The sequence below is a fragment of the Hemiscyllium ocellatum genome, chromosome 48 (genome assembly GCF_020745735.1).
Source record: "Hemiscyllium ocellatum isolate sHemOce1 chromosome 48, sHemOce1.pat.X.cur, whole genome shotgun sequence".
Lineage (NCBI taxonomy): Eukaryota > Metazoa > Chordata > Chondrichthyes > Orectolobiformes > Hemiscylliidae > Hemiscyllium > Hemiscyllium ocellatum.
The window spans coordinates 16,754,292-16,771,561 of record NC_083448.1 but is presented as its reverse complement, the minus strand read 5'-3'; the positions used below and the strand labels follow the sequence as shown (position 1 = coordinate 16,771,561).

The window sequence follows — 17,270 nt, the reverse complement described above, 5'->3', positions numbered from 1 at the left end:
GACAGAGATAGATAGGTTCCTGATGAGTCAGGGTGTCAAGGGTTATGGGGAGGAGACAGGAGAATGGGGTTCAGAAACAGATCAGCCATGATGGAATGGTGGAGCATTTTCGATGGGCTGAATGGCCTCATTCTGGTTTGATGCTCTTATATAAACAAGAGTAGGATATTTGACCCCTGAAGCCTGTACTGCCATTCAATCGGATCCTAACTGATCCTCGATCTCAATAGCCTAATCCGCCCTCTTCCCCAACCCTGATCAGAAACAACAGCTGCATCCACCACCTTCTTAAAATCACAGTATCTTGGCCTCAACTGCTTTCTGGGTTGGTCAATTCTACAGGTTCAGCAGTATCAGATAGAGACATCTCTCATCATATCAGCACGAAAGGTTTATCCTTTATCCTCAACCAAGCACCCTTGTTTCTGGACTTGCCCGTCCATTGGGAACACCATCCCTGGGTTTACCTTGCCAATTGCTCTCACTATTTTATAGCTTCCTTTGAGATCCCTCCTCATCCTTCTCAACTCCAGTGAATACAGTCTGAACCGACTCAATCTCTCCTCAGACCATAATCCTACCATCCCAGCATTTGGTAAACCTCCACTGCATTTCCTCTCTAGCAGGAACATCCTTCCTCAGATAAGGTGAGCAAAACTAGACACAATATTCCAGGTGTGGCTTTCCCACCGCCCTGTACAATTCCAACACACAAGCTGGTCAGAACGACCAGAGACTACGTCTGATGCACAGTCTGATACAATTGCATCATTCTTCCTCTGGTGATGGTACTGAAGTTGCACAGTCCCTATTCTCAAAAACCCACTGGATACCAACCGGTGTTCTTTCTATTTGCTGTTGAGACTGTCAGACTGTCAGACATGGTGATGTCCGTTGTTGGTGAGTGATTGTGAGTGAATCTGAAGCCAGTTGGTGGGTCAGTGGTAGTGGATTGAAAGGCCTGCTGTTTGCTGACATTTCTCCCCATGTGATGTCTTACAGTGGGCTCGAGTGACCGTGAGCGGACAGGAGGAGTTCAGGACTCCCATGTGCTGATGGCCAATTCACAGAACGAAATGGAAGACTGGGTGAAAGTGATTCGCCGGGCCATGGGAACGCTGTCCAGTGGAGGTACCACACTATCCTCTGGAAATTCTCTCCAGTGTATCCTGGTCTTTGCCCCTCCTTGTTTCACATCACTCTGGAGGTGAAGAGTTTCACTCAGCATGTTTACAGAGGGATGGCCTCTGCTTCCGGCCATTGATGGGGTGTTCGGGTCATCAGCTAAACCACCATCCCACTGTGGGCCTGGAGTCACATGCCAACCCAGATTGGGTGAAGATGGTAGATGACCTTCCTTGGATGAACCAGACTGGGTCTTTAATACTAATGTCATGGGCATCAATGGGATCACCTCTGCAGATTTCTCTCCAGCTGGCCATGTCCACAGAACAGGAAGCTGGATTGTTCATCCACTGACCTGACCGTGGTTCGATTGGCACCCCATCAGTGCGCTCCTGCCCATGGTCTTGGCTGGTACAGCTGAGGCTCTTTGTTGCATTGAGAACTCAGAGCAGCCCACCCCTCAGCAACACATACATCCATGATAACTACTCATTGCCAGACCAGACTATGCCAGCCTCCCAGCTCCCCACACTGCCATACCATCCTCATGGGAAGCATGGCTTTCCTTCAGGAATGTGATCACCAGCTGGCAAGAGACTTCAGGAGACCCAGTCGCTAAGGGCCCACTCTCAATTGGAGGATAAAAATAGGCAGGTTTTCACCAAACTCTCCCAGGCCTTACTCAAACCCCAACTGGGATCCTATGAACAGTTTTCAGCCCCTTCTCTAAGGAAGGATAGACTGGCCATTGGATGCAATCCAGAGAAGATTCACTTGGCTGATCCTGGGGATGGAGGGACAGGTTGCGTAGGGTGGGCTTGTACTGACTGGAGCGCAGAGGAATGACAGGAGACCCTTGCTGAAATGTACAAGATCCTTCGGGATATGGAGAGGTTGTTCCCCCTTGTGGCAGAGTCTGGGACCAGAGGGTGTACTCTCAGAGAAAGGGGGTCACCCACTGAAGAGAGAGATGTGGAGGAATTTCTCCTCTCTGAGGGGAGTGAGGCTGTGGGATTCTCTCCCGCAGAGGGATGGAGAGGCTGGGTCACAGAGGGGAGGGAGGGAGAATCAAGGGTGTTGGGGGACAGGCAGGAAAGGGGGAGTCATGGGTGAGCAGGTCAGTCACGACCTCAGTGTCTGAGACTCGATGGGCTGAATGGTCTACTTCTGCTGATGATTGTAAAGAAATGCTTTGATAAATTAACTTACAGTAAGATTCTACAAAACAGCCATGATCTTTCTGACCCCGATAATTTGCAGAGTATAAAGAAGTGAAATTGAATCTCTGTCTCCCACTGCACAGATGCTGTGAGAGCTGCTGAGATGCTCCAGTAATGGGTGTTCTTGTCTGTGACTCATGGGCTGGGTTAAGAACCCAGGATTGGCCAGGAGGAAATCCCAGATACTTCTCTGATTACACCCAATGGAACCTTTGGCCTGGATGGGGGATGAGGGATACCCCCCCAGTTGACCATCCAATCCAATCTCTCTCTCTCTGAGTGAGTAGGTTTCCCTGAATGCTGCCTACAGCTGGCTACCTCCGAGAGTTTCAGGAAAGACACAGCTCAGCGTTTCCCCTGGGGCCGTGAAGAGTGAGTTTCCTTTGAGTTGTTCCTTGGAGAAGAAGGTGGAGTTTGTGGAGGCTTTGGGAATATTCTGGGAAGCAGCCCAGAGAACATCTCTCCAATGGACATCACTAGGTTAACTTGGATGCTGTCATGGTGAATGGACAGCTGAGAAAATGCAGAGATGTATGGACAACACAAGCAGGTCTTGTACTGAGTTAGGGTGTGCCAAAGGAGGGGATAATGCTCAGAGATTTGGAGCTCACATATCCTCAATCTAGGTAGGCATCATGGGATCCAATCTGGATGTGCCCATGACTAGAGACAGTCACATACCATGGTCAGAGAAATGGCTCAGTGAATGGGTCTGAGGCTATTGAATCCATATCCTGAGTGAGGGATGAGGAACATCCCTTTGATAATGTGATCAGCAGGTCCTGGAGAAGGAAGAGGGAAGGGCAATGGCCCTTTTAAAGAGCTAGCATGGTCCTCCTGTGCTCCAGGCTTTGAGCTTTGGATGGGGCCAAGCCACATAAGGGGGGACCTTGGAGCAAAAGCTCCAGGACATGTGTAGTGCCCATCACCGTCTTCACCTGAACTCCTCTTCTTTCAGCTGTCTTCGGTCAGCGCCTGGCAGAGACGGTGGCATATGAGCAGAAGTTTGGCCAGCACCTGGTGCCTATGGTCATGGAGCAGTGCACAGAGTTCATTCGGAAGTATGGGCTGAATGAGGAAGGCATCTTCCGCCTTCCAGGGCAAGACAACCAGGTGAAAGAACTGAGAGATGCTTTCGACTCTGGAGAGAGACCTTCTTTCGACAGGTAGGCAGATAAACACTTCCCAACACCCAGTCAGGCTGCTTCTATTGTTTCAACTTTTAAAAAAAATCCAAGGCCTCACCAGTTGTCTATCTTCTTGTAGATTGCTTGCTATCTGTCCCCAAGTCACGCTCTCTAAAAGAAACCAGAGCAAAGCACACTCTTAAAGCCATAATGCCATCACCCACTCTGTGTCAAATTCAAACCAACCACCTGGTTCATGGCTCAGGCACCATCATCACCAACACACAATGAACATGACCTTGGACAGAGATGTGTTTCTGTTGCTGGTAGTTTTACTGTGGGAAAACTAGGGGGTTTTCTAGGGGGTACAGGGGCTACACATCCACACATTCCCTCCCTGAACTCTGCACACTTTTCCAAAACTCACTTTGGAAGGAATTGAGTGCTCTTGGACTCGGATTCACAGGATCATGATAGGGTAGGAGGAGGCCATTCAGCCCATCATGACTTGCACCAGCTCTGCCATCTTATGCCAATCTCCTGCCATTTTTCAAAAAGCCTACACACCATTATCATCCCATAACCATCTGGATGTCCCTCTTCAATGTCTCCACCATAGCATTTTTCTTCATTTCTCCCAGAGGTGGAGTACTGAGACACCAGGTGGGCACCATCGTTTTCTCGAGAATTTAGAAGGTTAAGGGGTGAGCTGAGATATTAACAGGAAAAAGACAGGGGAGACAAAGATAAACTACTCCCACTGATTGGGGATTCGAGAGGTGGGGGGCACAGCCTGAGAATGTGGGCCAGAGATGTTCGGAAGCACTCCTCCACACAAAGGTGGGGGGGGGGGAAGCTTTGGAACTCATGCACAAACCCCAGTGGATGTGGGATCAGTTGTTAACTTGAAATCTGAGAGAGAAAAATGTTTGTGAAACATAGATGTGAAAGGGAAATGGGCCAGGTTAACAGAGTTAGGCTTCAGACCAGCCGTGATCCCATTTGATGGTGGGACAGGCTGGAGGGGCCGAGTGGCTGCCTCCTGTTCCTATGTTTCATTATGGTATGAACAGACAGAGAAGGGTGGACAGGGAAAGATTGATTGGCTCATCCAATCTGTCCCATGCCTGGGGTCTGACGATAGATGTCCTCCCAGTCATCTTCAGGGAGCGATGAATGAACTGAGACTGAGAAGACAGAAACATTGGCAGGCAGCATGGGCTCAGGAGACTTGGAATAAACAGAAGCTGTCCAGAATATCACCACCTTGTTTTTCCTCCTCCCCCATTATAACCCTGACACCAGTGTCCCACCAACCTCTCTGCATGTGAGGGGAACTGGTGGCAAACGTGAGAACCAAGGAAGAGAGAGTTTGGAAAGAGTCGGGACCAGATGGAATAGCTCAGTAGAGGACAGAGATAGAGAGAGAGAGAGAGAGAGAGAGAGAGAGAGAGAGAGAGATGGACACAGAGAGAGAGAGAGAAAAAGAGAGAGAGAGAGAGAAAGAGAAAACCAAGTCTCCCAGATCCTAACTTTGGTCTGCCAAGGTTATTCTCCTCCGAAGATTTGGTGATAACAGAAGTATTTCGGTCACACCTTGGCCAGAACTATAATCTGAGCCCTCACTCACAGGGATGATCTCAGATCAAGCTGAAGGGGTGATTGAGCACTGATCTGTTCCAGAACAGGTTAGTTTGAGCACCCTGAGCACTAGGACAGTTTTTTTTTAGATTAGATTAGATTAGATTACTTACAGTGTGGAAACAGGCCCTTCGGCCCAACAAGTCCACACCGACCCGCCGAAGCACAACCCACCCATACCCCTACATATACCCCTTACCTAACACTACGGGCAATTTAGCATGGCCAATTCACCTGACCCGCACATCTTTGGACAGTGGGAGGAAACCGGACCACCCGGAGGAAACCCACGCAGACACGGGGAGAACGTGCAAACTCCACACACAGTCAGTCGCCTGAGGCGGGAATTGAACACGGGTCTCTGGCGCTGTGAGGCAGCAGTGCTAACCACTGTGCCACCGTGCCATTGTTGAGCAATGTGGTGGTCACTTGCCAATGATGGAGCAAGGATAGGGGCACTGGCCCCTCAGCTCTCTGCTCAATGATTGTGCAGTGTTTCAGGGAAGCATCATCTTTCCACCATGGGGGAGAGGTGGTAATCTCTGCACTGCTGCCATTACTGGCCACTCACCCCATTGTGATTATGCCAATTCCAATCTCCACATATCCCTGCACATTACTTCTCTCCAGAGAATCATTCCAAGCCCTAATACATGGCATACAAACAATGACAAACAGATCAAGAGCCTTTGGATGTATACTCCCTGCTCTGTAAATGGGCAGGGCAAACATGACAGTCCTTATTTCCACCATCTTCTCCAGCTTTCTCCCAGCTCAGCCCAGACATTAGGGAAAACCTAAGGGATAAGTTCATTGGAGAAAACAACATTCGCTAGGTCCTATTAGCTTTGTCCCTGAGAGCAGGCACATACTCAAGCCTCACTCAATTGGGCATTGGCATGTGGGGGTTGCTGGCTGGCTCAGTATTTATTGCCAGTCCCTAGTTATCCCCTTGGGAAGGTGGGGGAGAACTGCCTTCCTGAACCACTGCAGTCCCTCTGCTGTGGGTAGACCCACAATGTCCTTGGAGAGGAAATTCCAGGATTGTGACCCAGTGACTCTGAAGGAAAGGCAAGAGATTTCCAAGTCAGGATGGTGAGTGGTTTGGAGGGGAACTTGCAGGGGGTGGTGTTCCCATGTACGTGCTTCCCTTGTCCTTTCAGATAGAGGTGGTCATGGCTTTGGAAGGTGCTGTCTGAGGAACTTTGGTGAGTTTCTGCTGTGCATGTTGTAGGTAGTACACACTATTGCTACTGAGGGTCAGTGGCAGAGGGAGTGAATTTTGAAGGTGGGAGATGGAGCACCAATCAATTTATGTTATTAAGGTCAACAAACGTCCACATCATTCCCATTGAATCCAAGTCATTTGATCCAGTAATTCATTTGAGGTTGAAGTGTGGGAAACCTGGGGCTGAATTCCTTCCCCTAACAGTGAGGGTTTTGTCACTGGGAGGAAGAGCACCTGAACTTCTCAGTTGTTTGATAGATCATGCCACCTGTGGGGTTATTTGTGGAGTGAATTCCTGTGAATCCTTCCTTTTCTATTCCGGGTTGGAGATACTGGAACTTGTTTTCTCTTGCAGGAACACTGATGTACACACCGTTGCCTCTCTCTTTAAGCTGTACCTGAGAGAGCTCCCCGAACCAGTTGTCCCCTGGTCTCAGTATGAAGACTTCCTGACTTGCAGCCAGCTCATGAACAGCGATGAGGAGCAGGTAAGTTCTGGACCTGTGTGTTCTGCAGTGCTCTGTGTGTTGGGTGAAACAGAACCCAATCTCTCAGTCTCACTGCCATGTGTTCAGACAGACAACAGCAGGAATCCCAGTATGTTTCAGAGTGATGACCTGGTTCCGATTCTCAGAATAAAGAGGAACTGAGCTCGGAAGGGTTCAGGTCCTGGAAAGACACAGGGTTTGTCCCTCATCACAGCTGATGGAGAGAGTAAAACAGTATGGACCATCCTGTGGTTCATTGTTACATCTGTGTAAGACCCTGGTGAGACCACACTGAGAATATTCCAATCAGATGTGGTCACCACATTCCAGGGAGAATATGGAGGCTTTGGAGAGGGTACGGTTGTGATTTCATCCGGATGCTGGATTAGAGGCTATGAGCTGTAAGGAGAGCCGAGAAAAAGCTTGCGTTGTTTTCTCTGGAGCAGCAGAGGCTGAGGGGAGACTTGATAGAAGTCGATGAAATTATGAGATGCATACTGATGATCAGAATCTTTTTCCCATTGGAGTTGAAATGTCGAAGACTCGGGGACATACACTGAAGCTGAAGGGGAGGGGGTGATGTTCAAAGGAGATGTGAGGGGCAGGTTTCTCACACAGAGACTGGTAGGTGCCTGGAACACACTGCCTGGGGTGATGGCAGAGACAGATGTGATAGGAATGTTGAAATAAGCACATCAATGTGCCAGGAGTGGAGGGACGTGGGTCAAGGGCAGGCATTAATTTGAGGTCATGTTCAGCACAACATGGGGTGGGGGCTGGAGGATCTGTTCCTGACCTCTACAGTTTGGTATTCTGTGTACCTCCCAGTGGATGTCCAGCAGAACCTGTCACTGTGATGGTGCATTGGGATCCTCTGATGTTTCCCACTCTCAGCTGCACAGAGAATGTGTGTACCTGCTGGGGCCTTGCAGTGGGCAAAGGGAAGGGGTTCAGGTCTTCCAACACCATGGAGTTTCAGCTGATGTGACAACACCATCGCTCAGACCACAAGATGCTGGGTGTGGATGTTGTGGTATTGAAGGATCCAACAGACAGTTATTACAGTTAGCTGTCATGTAAAACAGAAAGATGACATACCTCAGGCACACAAGTGTCTGGGCTAACATGAAGCATCTGAGGTTAGAACAGAGAAGAATCACATTCCTCTAGTGATCCGGGGTAAGTTGGGGGATGTGATCCTTAAGGCTTCAGGTCAAACACTGTGATGCAATGATAATATCACAGGCATGGTCCCTAAAGGCATCCTGACTTACTGACTGTGAGACATCACACAACACTGGGGCTGTCATTGTCCTGCCCCAGTGAAACCCCAAGGAAGATATGGATGGTGTTAGAGATTGACTAGCTGTAGAAAGCAGGCATTTCTTAATGTCAGCCAGGTCACCCTGGGGAACATGGTGTATGAAAGCTGACCACACTGTGAGCTCTGAAACTCATTCTGGAGACAGGTCAGAGAGCTGGAAATGTTACCTTCACATTGGGAAGGCTCAAGCAATCTCCTCCAGCTGTCATCACTCTGACTCAATGGAAGAACAGACCCACATAACTCCCTGTCAGGGCTTGAGCTGGTGCGGTGTGGTTTTGTTACATGCTGGTATGGGGTAGTGTTCCAGTACAGCTGACAGGAACTGCCTTTGGAGAAGGGTCACTGTTAACTCTGCTTTCTCTTTCTCTTTCTCTCTCTCTCTCTCTCTCTCTCTGCAGATGCTGCCAGACCTGCTGAGTTTCTCCAGCATTTTGTGTTCGTGTTTCAGATCTCCAGAATGTGTTATCTCATTGGTGTTGTGTTGAGATTATCTCAATGTCATTTAGAGGTGTGATTGGGATTGTAAAATTGACATGTATGACATGTGAAAAGGAGGGCAGGGGTATCAGTTGAGAGATATTGACTGGGACAGTGAACACAGACTCTGAAACTGCACCAGAATCTTCTTTCAAACATTCACAGAGTGGACAATGAGAGGAGACAATCCATCTGACCTGTAACTTATTCTCCACAGGGTCAACAGGAAGTGATGAGGCAGATTTCCTTACTGCCTCAGGTGAACTATAACCTCCTCAGCTACATCTGCAGGTACTGTCCCACCATGCCACACACTCACTCACTCTCATCCCAACCTTGGCCTCTCCACAGCTTCAGAACAGAGAGTGATGTGGGTTTGGAGACAGGGAGAAGGGAGAAGGGAATGGCAGTCAGGGATCTGGGAAGTCGGTGTGGGTGGGGGTGGAGGTGGTGGTGATGCGGAGCTCAGGAGAGAGCAATGTGGATCATGTAAAAGGGGGTCTGGACTTCAGAGGGGTGGGAATGTTGGAATGGCAATGAATGCAGGTGGGATTGGAAACAGGAACGTCAAGTTTGGAAGAAATGGATGTCTGGCATGAAGAGATGGGAATTATGTGTTCAAGGTTTCGATAGAGGACAGTGGCTGAATGGACAAAGTAATAGTGCTTCCTTGTCACATTCCAGAAACATGATTTGCTGATGGATTTTCCCACCTGGGAGTGTTGACCCTACCCATTCCCAACAGTCAGAAACCCTAGTGGAGAATGTTTTTAGAGTCCACTGGCAATATTGTTTCCCGAGGCTGGGAATCAGAATATCAGCATTCCAGGTGGTTCTCCAGCATGGAACACTTGCTGGGTAACTCCCTAGGGAATCCTCAGGGGTAGAATTTCCATACCATCACCCTCACTAGACAAGTGGGGTTTAAAGACAGACCAATTCCCTGGTCCCTATGGCTCTGATCCGAGGATCCTGAAAAAGGTAGATGCAGGGATCGTGGATCATATTCCAAGCACTGTGGGAGGAATTCAATTCAGCCGGATCTTTCAAAAAGGAACAGGATAAAGGCTGAGGGTGGAACAGAAAAAAAAATCAGACCTGGGGAAAGAGCTGGCAGGCAGAGGAGGGGTGGAATGGCCTCTTTTTGTCCTGTTGTCTCATTGATACCAATATGTTCTTTCCAAATTGTTTCGGACGATTGGTTCCTGAGTGAATGTTTGTTTGTTTTTTTTTGTTCCCCTGGTCAGGTTTTTACATGAAGTCCAGCTCAGCTCCAAGGTCAATAAAATGAGTGTGGACAACCTGGCAACTGTCATCGGGGTGAATCTCCTCAAGCCCAAGGTCGAAGATCCCGTGGCCATCATGAGAGGCAAGTCAGGGTCTCGTGTCTTCCGGGAGGCCTGTTTGAATTCTAACTTGCCCGTTACATCCCTGTCAGGTAGTGGAGACCAACACTCGGTGCTCCAGAGGGTAATCGGTTTGAGTCTAGCTGGGTCTTTCATTATTGTGGAGAGAGACTGACACATCAGAGTGTTGACACAGCATTCCCTAGGCTAGGAACTCCCCAGTGGTTATCCGCCATCGTTATGGACCAGGCCAGACCCCCTCAAAACATTTTCAGAAGGTAGCCCAGACCCTAACTTTGCTGATTGTTTTCGGCAGGTGTAAAGTAGATATTTCAGGAGGGATGCAGCTGGTCAAACCACTTAGTTTTAAACAAAACAGAATTTATGTACAGGCTATTGAATGAAACACAAACAAAAGAGACCAGAATACAGAATAACTTAATCTATCTGAAAATCCAACAGATTGTCCAAATTTAATGATGCTATTTCAAATTCCTGCAACAATCCACATTAAAAACCCCTTGGCAAAAAGGTAAGGCTAGCCACAGGTTGTTACAGGAGAGGGAGAGAGAGAGAGAGAGAGAGAGAGAGAGAGAGAGAGAGAGAGAGAGAGAGAGAGAGAGAGAGAGGGAGAGAGAGAGATGGCAGAGAGATTGAACATGGAACCTCCCTCCACTGTTGCTGTTTCTCTGGATTTCCCAGCTTTACCTGACCAGCAGCTCTGAACAGCCAGACTGCTAAAACCAAACCAAACCAGAAAAAAGCTGAGCTGGGAGAACTGGCCACTCCCTTTTCATTGGACAAGGATTTTTATTAAACTTCAAAACTTCGTCAAGTAGACAAATCCCCACACCTCGGAACCCATGACTTTATGACCCCGCTGAAAAAGAAATGGCAACCTAACCTTGTTAAAGGAGCAGTCACACCATTAACAAGGGCCCAAATCCAGAATGTCATCAAATATTCTTCACTGGCCCACAAGGCTCCAGCTCCATCAAGAAGCTGAACATCATCTGCCTGTTTGGTACCACATCCACAAACATCCCCTCCCTCCGTCACTGACCCTCAGTAGCAGCAGGGTGTACCATCTACAAGACACACTGCAGCAATTCACCAAAGACCCTCAGGCAGCACCTTCCAAACCCACGACCACTTCCATCTAGAAGGACAAGGGGCAGCAGATACATGGGAACACCACCCCCCTGCAAGTTCCCCTCCCAGCCCCTCACCATCCTGACTTGGAAATATATCGCTGTTCCTTCACTGTCGCTGGGTCAGAATCCTGGAATTCCCTCCCTAAGGGCATTGTGGGTCAAGCTGGACCTCCCGGTCTACAGTGGTTCCAGAAGGCAGCTCACCCCCACCTTCTCAAGGGGCAACTGGGGAATGGCCAACAAATGTTGGTCCAGCCAGTGACACCCACACCCTGCAAAAGGATATGAAACTTTTCCAGGAAGAGATTACCCACCCTGCCCTCACACGGTGACCGAGTTAAATCGAGTAAAGGAAAAGAAATGTTCCTATAGTGTGGCTTGGTGTGAGAGTTGGTAGGAATCCATTGTATGCATGCCCAATGACTGCTGGAGTGTGGTATCTTGCAGTTCCCTTCCTTGAAACAGTCGGACTTTAGACTGGTGATAGAATTGGCCTCAGAGTTTTCACAATGTTCATGTTACTTGCTCACATTTGACAGAAGCATGGGGCTTGCAAACATTGAAATCAAAACTGGAGCAGCATCAGTCAGTGACTGGAGGGGTCAGGGAGCCAATGGGAAGAAGCAGTAGTGAGATTTCAGACCCCAACCACGATCCCAGAGTGAACTAGGCCCTGCATTGACAGCTGGAGATTACCCTGCAGCTCAATGTCACTCCAAACCACTGCAGGACTGTTGGTCAGAGCATCTCTGAGGGTGTGTGAGCCTGTGGACACCAACTGGAAATACCTGACTGATTCCAATCAGAGAAGCTGTGCCAGAGGCCAGAGCTGGGAGAGTGTGCAGGGAGGGTGGGAAGTCAGCTAGTGAGACCTCTCTGGGCCTGGCCAGTATGGGGCTTGTTGGAGCTGTCCATGTATTTACTGTCCTTGCACTGATCGTGTGGTGGGAAGGTGCTGCTGTCTCCCTGTTAAAACTCAGCAGGACAATAACCAGAAACTCTCTTTGTGTGTCTGTCTGTCTGTCTGTCTCTCTCTCTCTGGAGACAGGGACCCCTCAGATCCAGAAGCTGATGACTGTTCTGATCAGCAGACATGATGAACTGTTCCCTAAGTACAAGGATAAGCCTCCTTCACCCTCCTTGAGGACATGTGCCCAGAGAAGCATGGTGGGCTGGGGTGCTGCAGACCCCCAAACAGGAACAACAGCAGGAACACACAAGGTGAGGCTGGTGGATCACACGGAGCAGCTTATCTCTAGGCCTTCTGAATCACCACCATCACAGCCCATCAGATAGGCCTTCCTGCCTTTCCCCAGGAGATCCCAGGCCTGGCTTTGGAAAGGCACTCTCCCAGGATGGGGAGGCGAGTCGGGGAGAGGGCATTTGGAAGCCCGAGATCCAGGCACAAAGCAATCCGTGTTTCTTGAGGAGGGTGGGAGCTGGAAGAGCCAGGAGATCTCTGGAGATTTTTCCTCTGGGGCTGGGTTCGGATCCAGAGAGAGAGAGAGAGAGAGAGAGAGTGTGTGGGGGTGAGCTGGGGTCAGAGTGAGGAGGGAGTGTGCAGTGAGGCAGGGGGTGAAGGAGGGTAAATATTGACTGAGATCTGCAGTCATGAGCTGTGATGGCCCCTGGTCCACCTTCAGGCAGTGATAGTGGTGTCCTGGGGAATTGGGAGAGACAGCTGATATCTGCTGAGCTCAACAACATCTGGGAGGGTCAGGAACATATTGAGTCACTGCCCCAGGCCACAGCTAGCAGCCTTCAGGCTCTCTGCCAACACCCAGTAGCAAAGTGGGATCCAGGGCTTACACAGCTCCAACAGCAATGGACAGGGTTAGAACATGGGGCTATGTTACTGTCTCTGTCTCAGCATCCCCCCCGCTCTTTGTTATTTCCCAGGGATCTCCAGCAGGGGCACAACAGCAGTACCCAGTGTCAAGGGTCAGCCCATCTCTATCCCCAGACTTCAGCGCAGGACAGAGAGGGTGCCACTCTGTCACCCGGACTGTCCCTCAGCCAGGCTGCCGGGGTTGGGGGTGGGTGTAAGCACCATACGCCTGTGGGGAAACAGGCAAGTAGGTGGCTCTGATCTCATTCTGAACATGGGTCACTGGACCCGAAAGGTTTACTCTGTTTCTCTCACCACTCCACAGATACTGTCAGACCTGCCGAGTTTCTCCAGCATTTTCTGTTCCTGGTTCAGGTCGCCAATATTTGCAGTCCTTTAGATTTTTCTAAAATGTCCTGGCCTGAGAGCCTTCCTTGATGTAGTAGAAATATAGAAAATACAAGTGGGAGTAGGCCATTCGGCCTTTTAAGCCTGCCCTCCCATTCAATACAGTCATGGCTGATCATCTAACTCATTCCCCGTTCCTGCTGTCTCCTTATGACCCATTGACCCCTTTAGCCCGAACTCCTCCTCGAAGATATTCAAAGATGTGGCTGAGAATTTCACAGTCTCCCCACTTTCTGGGTGAAGACATTTCTCTCCATCTCAACGCTAAGCGTCCAATGACTCCCTGGTTCTGATTAGGAACATCCTTGCTGCATTTCCCGCGTCTCATCCAGTTCGAGTCTGATTAACAAATACAAGGACATTGTTTGGTGTGTGTGTGCGTGTGTGCGTGTGCGTGTGGGGTGGGGGAAGCTGTCTGGTCGCTGTTTCTTCAGTATGACTCCAGGACTACAGTGATAGCTGCTCTAGGATATGTCAGGACCATGAGATGTTCTACAGGAATGCAGGCTGGTCACATTGATGGGAATGTTAACAGGAACATCTTTCCTGCCCCTAGGAAGAGCGTGATGTGAGCACAGCAAAGGATGAATTGGAAAAGTGGAGCGAGAGTCCCCGGAAAAGGACACAGACCCTCCCGGTGCAGAAGTGTGCAGGAACATCCAACAGTTTGGAGGATGCTGTGTCCAGCACTGACTTCTCGAAATGGTCAAAGGGCTCCCCGGTCAGGAACAGCCAGGATCCTCTCAGGGAAAAGCACAGGCGCAGTTTCTCCCAGGATAGCCGGCAAACTGTGGCTCCCTGTCACCTCGAGTTCTCCCCTCCCGGTGACACACAGGTCCCACCAACAGCCTCTGTGGCTCATGCTCAGGATCAGGAACCCCCCAGCTGTCGACTGACACTTACCTGTCCCTGTGACGAGACACCGAGCCAGAACACAGCAACCGACTCATCCCAACACTCCACGGAACCCAAACTGGAGAGCCAAGGGGAAGATTCCGGAGCCACAGATGGAGCAGAGTTCAGGGCACAGCTGGACAAACTGAGGAAGGACTTTGAAAGCAAGAGGAAGGATTACGAGGAGAGAATAGAGAGGTCAGTGTTGAACACACATTTGGGAACCCAGGGGGCTGTCATGGTGGTGGCTGGGAGGTGGGGTGAATAGGTCAGGAACTGCAGATGGGGTGCAGACAGGAAGTGAGACATGGAACAAAGAATTCACCAGACAGTACAAGGCCTGGCATTGACGCGAAGGGACATTGGTCAGTACAGCACAGGATTAGGTCCTCTGGCTCACCATGTTATGGGCTCAAAAGTCAAACACAAATAACAAACAGCAATATGTCCAAGTACAGTCCTTCCTACCCACAAGAGCAAAACCTCACCACAAGACAAATTGGGATGAGGGTCAACTGGAAATCCAGATAGATGTGACAGCCACAAAGGACAAATCCTTTGCTGAGCTGCAAATCAGAGGAATTGCATGATCCTGTCCAGGGAGTGGGGTACAATGACCATTTGCTGTGGCTTTCTGTGACCCACTTAGAGTGCAAACTGAGTTGGTGTCCCTGGGACAAGACTGTCACAGACAGGTTGTCCCTGTCTCAGTGCATTTCCTCCAGGTGGGACTGTCAACAGTGTGAAAGCCAAAACACTTCTCCAGAACCAGCAATCCAAAATAAAACCCACAGCTATCACTGCTGGCAACCCTTGGAGGGTCAGGCAACATCTGTCCGCAGAGGGAGAGAGAGAGAGGGAGAGAGAGAGAGAGCGAGAGAGAGAGCGAGAGAGAGAGAGAGAAAAATAGGGTGATGTGGTTCAACACTGCCACTTTCCATCAGATCGCAGAGATGGGAGATATCCTGCAGACCAAGTGGGATAAGGGGGGGATAACAGAATAGGTGACAGGGCTGAAAAGGGACAGGACAGGAAGGCTGGGGTGAGCAACAAAGAGACTTGGGGCCATTGTGCACCCCAGCACCATTCCCTTTGATGCTGGAAGACTGAGTTGTCTTAGAGCAGCAATTGGAAACAGTTGGAAGCTACCCAGGCAGTTGGTGAGTGTGAATAACGTGTCCAACTGCTTGTGTGGGATCAGTTCCCTCGGCTGTGTTGCAGGGTGACAACCCACAGTGTGGCACGGTGACCTTTGGGTTGTGTGTGTCTGTAACGACAGGGCTGCTGCTGCTGCTGCTGCTGTGTGTGACACTGACCCAGACAATCCTGCTGTTGTTTTCCAGCTTGGAGAAAGAGAATTATGAAGTCTGGGCCAAGGTGGTGCGACTGAACCGAGAGCTGGAGCTGGCTGGGAAACAGTATGAAGCCTTGGAGATCCGGTTACAAAATGCCAACAGGGCACGGCAGGAAGCAGAGAAACGCAACCAGCTGCTGGAGCAAGAACTCACCAACTTCTTTCAGAAAAACAAGGGAGATTAATACTCCCTCTCAACACCCTTCACGGAGCTGCTTTCCTGGGGCTGAACGGACTCATTCACACAGACACACACAGACAGACAGACACACACACACGTTTCCCATAGCAAAGTTTCATTACAGTCCACCCTGACTGGTGGACAAGGACAAGGGGAAATCTGCAGGACTCCCTTCATGTTGAGTAATATTCCCTTGAGAACGCGGTTGGCTGGAATCCAACAGTGGGCTGGCACTGACTACAGAGGACATGTCTGACTCTGTGTGTGGAGGGATATGTCCAACAGGCTGAGTGACAGTGATGTTCCTCACTGGACAGAAAATGCTGCTCTCTCTCTCTTTCTCTCTCGGTCTTTCTCTCTCTGTCTCTCCCTCCACCCCACCCCACCCTGGCCAACTATGTGTGTGAGCCCTCTCATGGTGATCAAGAATATCACAGTCCCTGGTCCATATGAAGACTTGGTCAGATTTACCAGGGTAGGTAATCCTCTCTCTGGTTTGGTGTATCTCAATCCATATCCAGTGCAGTGCTGGAGTGATCAACCATATTCCTCTGGGATGAGTTGGTGAATCCATACATGGGAGGGTGAAGCTGAGTTGGAACTTCAGTGGGAGTGGGCTGCAGGACATCTCTAAGTTCTTCAGCAGGAGTGAAGGGGGTTCCATTACTCTCTCGGGGTGTGTTGATTCATCGACTCTCCAGTGGTGTGGTCACCAAATCTCTCTGTCATTGGCAGTCTGAATGGTCAGGGTGGAAAGTGCCTATGGGGCTGAGTGGTCTTTCCGGACTCCCACAGCCTTGTTAGCCAGTGAGACGGAGAGTAACCTTTCCAGATTCCTGTATTCCCATTGTTCTGTAGACCTTGCCACCTTGTGTTTCCTGCAGGCGGTGCTGAGATAGGTGCCATTCCGATAATGCCCACAGTGTGGGCACTCCTGGATCACAAGCAGCTTGACCCAGCCTGTACCAGGAGTTCATCATTTGCTGTCAGTTTGTGTTATGTGGACATTGCCTCAATTCTTTGCTATCTGCTGCTGCCTCTTCTCTGTTTAATGCTGGGTCAAGCTGTTAGCTAATTGGAGCTCAGCTTCTGTGAATGTATAAACACAGTCACAGTAGCTGACTGAAAAGGTGACAGAAACTGTCTGATTAAAACCAAATGACTTATTCAAGGTACAATCAGTCTTTGTGTCCTGCATATATTTCCCAGGAACTCATGCTTTTTATCTCAGCCTTTCCCCTCCAAGTGCTGTGCTTCTGTGATTCTGAAGGCTGGTGTGTGGTAAACACTACACATTAAGTTTTGCTGTTTGTAGCAGGGACCGTGGCTGAACCATAGTTATGTAAATATTGACTTACACTGTGTGAAGGGAAAAGCAGGGAGCAAGGAAGCGTTGGGAAAATAAATGTTTGATTATCTCCAGATGACTTCCTCTTTCTCATCGAAGGATCCTGGCCCTATTTACATCGAAT

The 17,270-nt window shown here is 49.6% G+C and overlaps 1 protein-coding gene across 1 annotated transcript in view; it reads left to right on the top strand.

Annotated features, from left to right (window-relative positions):
* LOC132836822 (rho GTPase-activating protein 25-like) overlaps nucleotides 1-16,976 on the top strand; it is a 37,717-nt gene extending 20,741 nt beyond the window's left edge. The window contains exons 4-11 of the mRNA XM_060856292.1: nucleotides 1,003-1,131; nucleotides 3,304-3,511; nucleotides 6,697-6,829; nucleotides 8,851-8,924; nucleotides 9,881-10,002; nucleotides 12,182-12,354; nucleotides 13,926-14,461; nucleotides 15,607-16,976. Coding sequence (XP_060712275.1) covers nucleotides 1,003-1,131; nucleotides 3,304-3,511; nucleotides 6,697-6,829; nucleotides 8,851-8,924; nucleotides 9,881-10,002; nucleotides 12,182-12,354; nucleotides 13,926-14,461; nucleotides 15,607-15,802 — 1,571 coding nt within the window. The 3' untranslated portion in view covers nucleotides 15,803-16,976. The remainder of the gene's footprint in view (nucleotides 1-1,002; nucleotides 1,132-3,303; nucleotides 3,512-6,696; nucleotides 6,830-8,850; nucleotides 8,925-9,880; nucleotides 10,003-12,181; nucleotides 12,355-13,925; nucleotides 14,462-15,606) is intronic.
* Nucleotides 16,977-17,270: the final 294 nt, after the last annotated feature.